The sequence below is a fragment of the Zootoca vivipara genome, chromosome 4, assembly GCF_963506605.1.
Source record: "Zootoca vivipara chromosome 4, rZooViv1.1, whole genome shotgun sequence".
In the NCBI taxonomy this organism is placed as follows: Eukaryota; Metazoa; Chordata; class Lepidosauria; order Squamata; family Lacertidae; genus Zootoca; species Zootoca vivipara.
This window is the reverse complement of record NC_083279.1, coordinates 24,177,443-24,188,014: the sequence shown is the minus strand read 5'-3', so window position 1 is coordinate 24,188,014 and position 10,572 is coordinate 24,177,443. Positions and strand designations below refer to the sequence as shown.

The 10,572-nt window shown below is 49.5% G+C and overlaps 1 protein-coding gene across 2 annotated transcripts; it reads right to left on the bottom strand.

Annotated features, from left to right (window-relative positions):
* Positions 1-283: 283 nt before the first annotated feature.
* On the bottom strand, positions 284-1,456 carry SOX1 (SRY-box transcription factor 1). Of its 2 annotated transcripts, XM_035115912.1 has the most exons (2): positions 943-1,456; positions 284-909 (listed from the first exon to the last, which is right to left on the bottom strand). In XM_035115912.1, the coding sequence occupies exons 1-2, from the start codon at positions 1,454-1,456 to the stop codon at positions 284-286; spliced, it is 1,140 nt and encodes a 379-aa protein (XP_034971803.1). The 2 variants fall into 2 exon arrangements, with proteins under 2 accessions (XP_034971803.1, XP_034971802.1); XM_035115911.1 differs by having other exon boundaries at positions 284-1,456.
* Between the last annotated feature and the right edge of the window lie 9,116 nt (positions 1,457-10,572).

Below are 10,572 nucleotides of genomic sequence, written 5' to 3'. Positions count from 1 at the left end.
TTAGAACAATCTGTTACCTTCTCTCTTCATTATCCTCACCATTAGGAATATTTGTTATTATAATTATTATTATTATTATTATTACAACGTCATCAAAACATTTCCTCTCTCTTTCTTGTTGTTCTGTACAAAAGGAAGGGGGTGGCGGGGGTGGGTCTGGGAAGATGGGCAGCAGTGGCGAGGGGGGCGAGGGCGCTCCCAGGAGAGAGAGAGAGACACCCCCCATTGGTCCCCTGCGCCCCTTGGCTGGTGCGTCCGTCCGTGCGCCCTTCCTTCCCTTCGCTCAGATGTGCGTCAAGGGCACCGTGCCGTTGACCCCCGTGCTGGCGCTCTGATAGTGCTGTGGCAAGGAGTGCAGGCGGCTCTGGGCAGCGGCGGCCGCCGCCGCGGCTGCCGCCGCCGCCGCCGGGTCCCCTCCTTCTCCGCCGGGCAAGTACATACTGATCATCTCTCGCAGGTCCCCAGGGCACGGGGCCCGCGAGTGCGCCGAGGTGACGGGCGGGCTCACGCTGGGCTCGGACTTGACGAGGGAGCCGAGCGCGCCCAGCGCCCCGGACGAGGCGGCTGCTGCTGCTGCGGCTGCAGCTGCTGCTGCCGCCGCCGAGTTCTGGTGGGATTGCGCGCCGTAGGAGATGCCCCCGTAGGCCGACGGCGAGGCGCTCATGTAGCCCTGCGAGTTGGAGATGGGGCTGTACTGGAGGGCGCCCATGTCGTAGCGGTGCATGGGCTGCGGGTTGTGCGGGTGCGGGTGGTGCGCGTGGGCGTGCGGGTGGCCGCCGCCGCCCGGGTGCTGGCTGTAGGCGAGCTGCGCCTCCTGCATCATCGCCGCCGCAGCAGCCGCCGCAGCCACCGAGCCCGGGTACGCGCCGTTGGCCCAGCCGTTCATGTGCGGATAGCCCCCGCCGCCGCCTCCTCCGCCGCCTCCCCCGCCGCCGGGGCCGCCTCCGCCGGGGCTCTCCAAGCGCTGGCCCACGCCGCCGGGGCTCACGCCGACTCCCATGGCCACCGGAGGGCCTCCGCCGGGGCCGCCAGCGCCCAGCAGCCCTCCGGCCAGCGAGTACTTGTCCTTCTTGAGGAGAGTCTTGGTCTTCCTCCTGGGCCGGTATTTATAATCCGGGTGCTCCTTCATGTGCAGCGCCCGCAGCCGCTTGGCCTCGTCGATGAAGGGTCTCTTCTCGGCCTCCGACATGACTTTCCACTCGGCGCCCAGGCGCTTGGAGATCTCCGAGTTGTGCATCTTGGGGTTTTCCTGGGCCATCTTCCGGCGTTGGCCCCGCGACCAAACCATGAAGGCGTTCATGGGCCTCTTGACCCGGTCTTGGTTGGCCTTGGGGCCCCCGCCGCCGCCGCCGCCCCCGCCTCCTCCTCCCCCGGCTCCGGTTTGGCCCGAGAGGTTGGTGGTGACCTGAGCTCCGCCGGGGGAGTGCATGTCCGTCTCCATCATCATGCTATACATTCGCGCAGCTTTCGGGGGCCACCAGGCTCCACAGCGTCAAAACATAGAGCGAAGGAAGGCGAGGAAGCGGCGCGCCGAGGAGAACGAAAGGGGGGCGCAAGCGGGAGTCGACGAGGAGGACGAGTCCGGGCGGGAAAGAAGAGGTGCCGAGGAGAAGTAAATTATATAAGAGTTCACCACGACGGTCGAGAGTGAGGAGGGGTGGTGGTGGTGGTGCTGCTGGGGTTGGGTGGGGAGGCAAAGGTAGGTGGAGTGGGGGGAGAAAGTTGTTTTCTTCTTGAGCTTAGAGAGGAAAGAACGAAAGCGCGCGCGCGGGAATCTCCTCGGGCGGGCAAAACTTTCTCCCTCCAAGAGTGTTGCGCTCTGGTCTCTCGACGAGCTGGATTCAAAAGCGGCTCAAACAGGTGCCGGGCGGAGGCTCTGGGGGAAGAAGCGGAAGACGGTGCCGGCGAAGAAAGTCTCGCTGATCCACTTTGGCGAGGAGGTGGCAAGGAAGTGCGCGCCGGGCTCTCTCGTCGCTCTCCTCCGTTCTCGGCTCAGCACACGCGCGCCTCTCTCCCTCTCTCGCGCACACACACACACAAACGCACACACAGGCAGCCGCGCTCCCCTCCTTCTCGCGGCGGCTGAAGTGATCTAATGCGCGCGCCCCCCTCTCTCTGCTAACTTCCACAGCGAAAGAGAGAGAGAGAGAGTTGAGGGAGGGAGCGTGTGTGACTCGCATCCGCTGGTCCCAAGTGAACAGAGGCGAAGAGACAGGAAATCCCCCTCCCCCTCTGCCGCCTCCACCACGCGTAAAAAAAAAGCGGGAGGGGGTGAATAAAGAAAGGAGTAATTAAATCACAAGAAAAAGAGGGAGGAGGAGGAGGAGGAGGGGTGAGTGAGGGAAAAAGAAAGAAAATAGTAAGGATGCGCGGGAGGGGGGAGCGAGAGCGAGGGGAGGGGGAAAGCCAAGAGCTCCCAGGCAGGCAGCAGAACTTGCACAGTAATTTGTTCTCTGTGGTTTCCCTCCTCTAGCCCGGGAGGAATCAGGAAAGGAGGAGCAGCCCAGAGATACCACGAGAGAAGAGCCCAGCAGCCATACACCGCGTACCGAACGGGGATTAAATTAGTTTGCCTTGGCCAATCGGAGCGCGCCGGCGGGGGATTATTTGCATGGCGCACTGAGGAGTGACGTCCGGAGGTGAGAAGTACAAACTATTATGGAACTGGCGGGGAAGGGCGAGGAGGGGGGAGCAGGGCGGGGATGGGGAGCCTTCGGGGAGGGGCCACGAAAGGGGTCACACACAACCATCATGAACGCGAATAAATAATAAAACAATCCGAACCGAACTAAGCGTCTACTAGTAAGCAAAGGCCGTAACGGCGAAAATAAAATAAAATCCCGAAGGCATATGTATGCCAATTCGAACCGGTTGAAGATGCGCTTCACCTCAAAAAGATTATTTAAATTTAAATCGCGGGCACCCTGGGGTCCGCCCCCTCGCACAGTTCCTGATCTTCTTCTGGAACTGTGGCGTGTTTAGTGGCAAAGAATTCATTTCGGGGGAGGGAATAGCAGCAGCGACAGACGTTTTAGGGACCGGCAGAAGTTATTTAGTTTTTAAGCTACTGTACTGGACTTTTTCAACCTTGCAAAATTTCCTTTCTGCTTCTTCTCTTCCTTTCCTGAACGGAACTTTGTTTGTTTGTTTCCTATACCTTTTGTGCTTGCTGAGAAGGAACATAATTTTCCGCTAGTGTATCTTGACGCGCAGGTGTTTTCTGAGCGGGTGTTGGGAAAGGCAACATTTTAATAAGCCCTCAAGATTTATCATATCTTTATCTGTGTGTAAGAATCTCACCAAAAAGACTTTCCGATCTTAGCTCACTTGGAAGAAAGTTCTATTGAGATCAGTGGGACTCTACTTTGAAGTAGTATCAACAATGACTTATGGTATCTTAAAGATTTATCGTTGCATAAAGTTTCGTGAGTCATGAGACAATGTTGGCCATTTTTTTTAGGTGCCACGAGACTTGTCCTTGGTGTTCTGCAATATATAACAGGGTTACCTCTCTGGAAATTCTTTCAAATTAATATGTTTAGGATGGGGATGCGTGTCAACTGTTTAATATCTGAAATCACTATTTATGAAATGTAGTAGGCTGCAGTATAAGCTGCTTTGAAACTTCACTATAAAACATTCAGGTGTACTCAGGTGAGTTCAGTTAGTCCCATTCCCATTCCCAAGTAAGGGCCTAGAGGTTGAAGAATATTTATTGTCATTTATGTCCCATGGACATCAGTGTGATTTACCTTTGGGCAATTTTGGAACGGGTTTTTAAGAAAGATACGAATGGAACGGGGGTGTTTAAGAAAGGTAATAATGTTCGTTCGTGTACTTCTTGGTCCTCAGTCAAGATTTCTCAACTTCCCAGTAGGAGACAGGTCTCCAAGTAGTGAAGATTTTTTTAAGAATGGAGAACTGACGCACCATATCCTAGAAATCTGTACAAAAACTCATGGGTTTCCAGGCGCCCAGTCTCAATAAACAAACCCCTCCAGCTTACATGCCATGTAAAGGGGACTGCCCTGATCTTGGAAGGAAATCCCAGTGGAGATAACTCTGTGGGTCTTACTTTCCAGTGCCTGTCTGAAATAGGGGGCAGGACTTAAAGAGATTAGTTTATGTTTCTGCCACACATTTTCCCCGCTTTTGGAACTGATTCATGTATATATCGTTCCAGAATAGATAAGCTTTAAGATCTTGAAGATAAGCAGCAAGATCTTGAAATATATGTAGATAGGGAGATCATTCTCCCTCATCTGAATGTTTCTTCACCTCTGTTGACTTTTGAGAACTTCTGGCCCCCTCACTCTAAACCAGCGTTCTATAACAAACAACTCTTGAATAAAACATTAAGAAGATACTTCCGTTGAATAGGGTAAACTGCACTTTTGCCTTGACTGCACAGTTTTCAATATTTGCCCCCCCACCCTTTTTATTCTTTATTTTCCCCTATCATGTATATAAGTAGACCTGTCAACTGATGATAACTTAACCGAAGATGCATCTTGTGAAGTGGACAATCCATGCCACAATACATTTGTTAGGATTGACAGTGTTGGGTATTTATTTCCAGAAGTCAACAACCCGACTCTGTTGTCTTTGCTGCAACAGGGCTATCAGAAATGCATCTATATGTTATGCTTCCAAGTGCGGTAAGATACTGCAGTTAAATCCATAGCTGTCAAGTTTTCCCTTTTCTCGCGAGGAAGCCTATTCGGAATAAGGGAATTTCCCTTAAAAGGGGAAAGCTGACAGCTATGGTTCAGATGTTAACTAGAAATAAGTAGGGTGGGGGTGCTTCTTAAGTGCCTCACTTTGGATCTGAAATGACTTCAGCATAAGGGAATTTTCCTTTTAAAAAAAGGAGAACTTGACAGCTATGGTTAAATCAGTCGCAGTTACTTTATATATATATATATATATATAGTGTTATAGTATATATATATATATATATATATATACTATCAAAGTACCAAATTGTACAAAGTACCAAATTGTTCTGCTGGGACTCTTCCAAACGCGTAATAACCATATCACCAGCAAAAGGTAATAGACCAACCCACCCTCTTGACTCCTTTTCATAGAATGACACGTTAACTAATCCCCAGGGTTGCCCCCGTCCAATCTCTCTTCCCCGCCCATTTCTTCTGCAAAATGTTTAAACTTTAAAGGGCTTCTCTTATAATGCCTACGGCCATCAATTCATGCTGCCTGTCATCTTCACATCTCCTTCATTTCACACGACTGGACGCTAAATTGCCAAAAGTGCATCTTAAAAGTCTGGCAGGTTCTTTTGAGGTATTAGCTTTTCTGGGCAACAGTCTACTACTTCATCAGATGCAAGAGTACAGACTTCGGAAGTAGCGTAACATCTGTTGGCAAGCGACTGCGCTTTCTCTCTCTCTCCTCTCTCTCTCTACCTCTCACCAAGGAGGTCCACAGTAAAAAGCAACAATTAAAAATAGTAGAAGGAAAATGAAACAAAGCAATAGACTAAACAGAAACATGAAATAACTTCGAACTCATTCTCTAACTGCCTGCATCATTAAGAATCGAAGCCATCCATGGGCTCAGAAACTGCAAACCAGGTTATGGCGTTTAAAAATCAATAGCTAAAAGCTAAATAAAAGAAAAAAACACCTCGCGGAATAAGACGTGGCACACCTCTTCCCCCTTACACACTAAAGGTGTGAGGCAAGCCCCCTTAGGTATAGCGTGGTGTAGTACCGGTAGTTAGACTAGGACCTGGGAAATCTGGATTCAAATCCCCACTCAGTCATGAGGTTCACTGGGTGACCTTGGACCAGCTTGCAGGGCCAAAACCACTTTAAAGATAACAAGACCTAGGTGGCCCCTCCACCCTCTCACTATATGTGGGGGTCTGGTGACTTCTGTTTCAGTGTGTCTGAAGAAGTGTGCATGCACACGAAAGCTCATACCAATGACAAACTTAGTTGGTCTCTAAGGTGCTACTGGAAGAAGAAAAAAATTATATTTTGTTTCTACTACACCAGACCAACACGGCTACCTAACCTGTAACAAGATCTATATTTACCCGCGATCGCTCAGTGTTAAGATCGATGAGAAGGTGTGGCGCTGAAGTTTATCCTTTGCAGCCAAATGCCACTCCAAGGCAGCGGAGTATTTAACACAAGGTGCCACTAAGTGTGGTTGTTTTTTAAAATGTCGCTATTGAACTTGCTACTGCCACTGCCTAAAATGGGGCATGGAGAAGTCCTCGAGAAGTTGATTCCAAGCATCCTGAGATCAAGTCTGGTGGGAACCATATTAGACAAATGTGGTCAGGGCAGAGAAGCCACTGGTCCGCTTCAACCCACCTTGGGGGGAGGGGAGGGAATAGCGTGTGTACGTGTGCGTTGAAAGAGATCTGAATCAAACGAGCAGCTAATTAAGGAGTTGAAAATATTTTTCCTACTTTTGAACTTCGGTAGCCAATTACACAGACAGATTGCCTAAGATTTCACTTGGGAAATGCAGCAATAAATATAGAACAGGATTTCTAAGTGGTGTCTTCTGTTCTCTGTCGTTACTACTCACTGAAAGGCTTGTCCTCTTTGGGCAATTGGTGTAGTGTAATAAATAATAATATTTAGCAATTGTTTAGAAACTATTGAGTGCATTTATGGGGCAATGAGTGTACCCGCAGCCAATGTCTTCGATGCAAACACCCTCTCTTTCCATCAACGCAAAGCGATACAGGACGGAGTCCAATCTAACCCACACAGTCTCGGAAGTAAACTCTGCTTAATAAACTGGACTTAACTTCCGAATAAACATGCCCACAGCCTGTTTATTGAGCGAAGTGCGTCTCTCATTGATCTCACAACTGGCTCATGAGGTTTACAAACCTTCCCGTTTTACAGAGGAGAAACTGAGACCCAAAAAGTTACTGACAGAGCGAAGTCAAACTGCTTGTTATCTGGCTGCTCCGTGTAAAATGGTCATTCCCTGACCACTTCGAAACAAGAGTGCCAACTAGAATAATAAATGGGGGGGGGGCGCAGCGGCAGGTAAGCACCGCCTTGCAAAATCAATCACAAGATGTGGGACACACACACATACACACCCCACCTGAATGCCCATAAACGTTTGGGGGGCCTAGCCCCCTCAAATATTTTATTGGGGGCCCTAGGAGTTGGCTCATATGCTTCGAAAGATATTATTTAAAAGCAAGGAACATACTCTTAAGTAAGCATGCATGCATGCGACCAGGCTGCAGAATTCAGCCATTCGTTTATCAATGCAGATACCTGGCATTACCCCCAGGTTGCCTTTTGAGTCAATTTAACCTCTTAAATAACATATCAACCAACCTTCCAATGCTGGCAGTCAAAACCTTTGGCGTGGTAGATGCTGCCACGGGGCCAAGGCTAGCAGCGCTCACCTTGGGTGGCTGCACGTGTCTTTTTGCTAAGCGGCAGGGGACTGACAGCTCTTGCGCGTGCCAAGTAGGCAGCCGGTGTGGTGTGGCACCTGGTGCGGAGATCCTTACACGGGCAATATCCAAATGCATGGACAGTCTTTAGCCCTGCCTTGGAAGCAGTGTAACTTGCTCCTGGAAAAAAGTGGTCCACACTACCCGCACGGCCCCGTGTGTGTGTGTGTGTGTGTGTGTGTGTGTGTGTAGGGCCATTTGGCCCAGGACCTTAAGCTCAAAAGTGGCCTCAGATTTAGGCACGTTAAATTGTGGGTAAGTTTCACAACTTATGTTTATGCACATTGGACCAAAATGCGACACACACTTTCTCAGCTTGAAAAGCAGGTGCTGATTATCTATGAGGTTCCCCTCTGTTTTTGGTGCTCCCCCCCCCGCTGCTGCCATCTTTGTTTTTATTATCACAGAATCATGGAATTGTAGAGATGGAAGGGACCATGAGGAGCATCCTAGTCCAAACTCTTTGCCCTGCTACAGGGATAGGCAGCTGTACCATGCGGGGATAGAACTTGCAACCTTGGTTATTATCAGCACCACGCTCGAGTCTAACCAATTCAAACCTCGAAACAAAACAAAATAAAACAAATCCTTCCAGTAGCATCTTGGAGACCAACTAAGTTTGTTATTGGTATGAGCTTTCGTGTGCATGCACACTTCTTCAGATACATCTTAGTTGGTCTCTAAGGTGCTACTGGAAGGAATTTTTAAATTTTGTTTTGACTACGGCAGACCAACACGGCTACGTATCTGTAACTACAACTTAAACCTGGAAGTGACTCGGGCTTCTCTAGACCTCTGAAAGGGCCTGATCACCCGTTTATACCTGGAGGAGTGCAACCTTGAGTTTCAAGGCTGCGATCCTGTGCATAGCTTCCTCCGAGTGATCCCCCCCTGACCATGGTGAGGACCCGTCCGGTCCTGGAAGGGAAAGGCCGGCGGAGCTGGGCAAGTGTCTTCCACCTTGCATGACTAATCCATCAATCCTGGAGGCTCAACCCAGTGACCCCCCCACCCAAGTCTAGTTGATCTGGTGGGGAAGATATTTTTGTTTAGATGCATGCAAAGAGGTTCGGGACTGACCTACCAGCGTTCATTTGCGGGTGGTGTCGCCTGGCTGTTTCCAGGAACCGACAGTGTCTAGCCAGACAGTATACACTTTTTTAAAAAAGGAATAACAGGGAAAGTGTTTCTTTTCTTTTCTTTTCTTTTCTTTTTAAACCAAGTAAGGTAATGTTATGCCAGATGTACCTATCTGATTAAAACGACCGTTTGGTTTAATTTAATGTTAGTTTATTAGGTTTATATATCGCTTCACGCAGCCAGAGGTGCCTGGGAGCCATTTACAGTATTAAGATGCAAAACTCACCACCATTTAATAAAGCAATACATTAAAAACAACAACCCTAAAACAGCACAAAAAATATCCACTGGCGCAACAATTCTGGTGGCTCAAACCAGAATTTGGTGGGTACTGCAAGAAAAAGTTCCATGCGAAATGGCTAGCCAGCTGGATGGGGGAAATGCTTGGTGGCGGTAATTTTGTTTGGTCAGGTCAGAAGTATAAGGACCCTGGACATGAAGCATATCCTGTCCATTGACAGCAAACTGCTCTTGGAAATGGAGGCCTCCTTTTGGTCCAGATCAATCCAATAATCAAATTCGGGATTGTTATCAGAGTAGCAGTACTTAGGTTTCCATGGAACTTTTAGCGATACCGTTGTTTTGTGAGATGCACCTTTCGTGAACCAGCCCACTGAGTACCCTGGAGCCACTTTTGGTGGGAAGGTCTCATGGTCAACATCATTTCTGGGAAACAGCTTGAAAAAGACGAAATATTTCCCCCTCATTCCCCCCCCCCCGTTTTTCTTCTTCTTCTTCTGAGAAACAGGCTTGCTCGCTCTCCAAATAAACATTGCCTACATTATACAAGGCCTGCTTCACACGTGTGTGGTCAGCATGGTCCCTAAACATGACAGCTGGCAGCTGAATGAATCAACTAATTCTGCAGCAAGGAGCGTCGAAAGTGGGAAATACAGGCTGGTCTGATGATACCTTTATTTCTTAAGTTTTCTGGGAGATCAGGAGGGCGATTCGCAAAGGAAACTCCCCTCTCCCACCTCGCAGACTTTGCCTGCTTCTTTTTGGTGACTGCGGCGCAAAGCGCGTCCAGCTGGGGAATGCAGTTTGCGCTTCCTTGGCCAGCCAGGAGCTGGCGCTGCGCACGCTGGAAAGGCACCGGCAAGTCCCCTAGGAGGAAACGGGGAGAGAGAAGGAGACCCTTCTGGAGAAGGAGCGCCCGACCCGAGGCTGCTTGCTGTAAGTGAGCCGAGGGACGGGGGATCCGGGTTCGGCAGCGCAGGCTGCGATCGCCGTCTGCTGGCTACTCCTCGGCTCCGGATTCTGCAGCGGGGGATTGAGGAAAGGGGGTTGGGTAGGGTGTTTGAGGACTCCCTGCTTCACGCCACTGGCTCCTGCCCCGATTCCCCCATCCTACTCTACTGCAACTTCCGACCGAGCGCTTTCTCCGCTCTCTTGCGCAAATTCTCCCAAGTAAACTCAAAGCGAGTCTTCTCAAATTCTTAATCTCATTTTAAGAAGCGTGTTCTAATCCACTTAGCAAAAGACCTAGCGGGGAACACACACTATCTAAGCAGGGCCATTCGTGATCCTCATTCTCAGCGAAGAGTTTTAAAACTCACAAGCTATTTGTGATTTGGAAATCTTTTTCCAGAAGGTGAACCAGTTCTTTCCCTTCCACCTTTCACAAAGGCTTCCCACTCTGACGGTTCTCCTGCAGATCCCTAAGCCCCCTCTAAGCCCCCTCTCACCCCCGAGGCGAAGCGGCGTTGTTGTTGTTGTTGTTGTTGTTGTTGTTGTTGTTGTTGTTGTTGTTGTTGTTGTTGTTTTTCCCCAGCTCACTGGGTGAAAGCGTTTGGAGAATCTCTGGAGCTTTCGAGTAGGGGCTCACCCCTGTGAACAGTGCTCACACATATAATTCAAATTTCACAGCTGACCTGTTCTGAAAAACCTCAATCAGCTTCTAATTGAAGGGAAAACAAAATATTGCTTCCCTACAGCAGAGCTAACGATTTAATCATTATATCAGACAT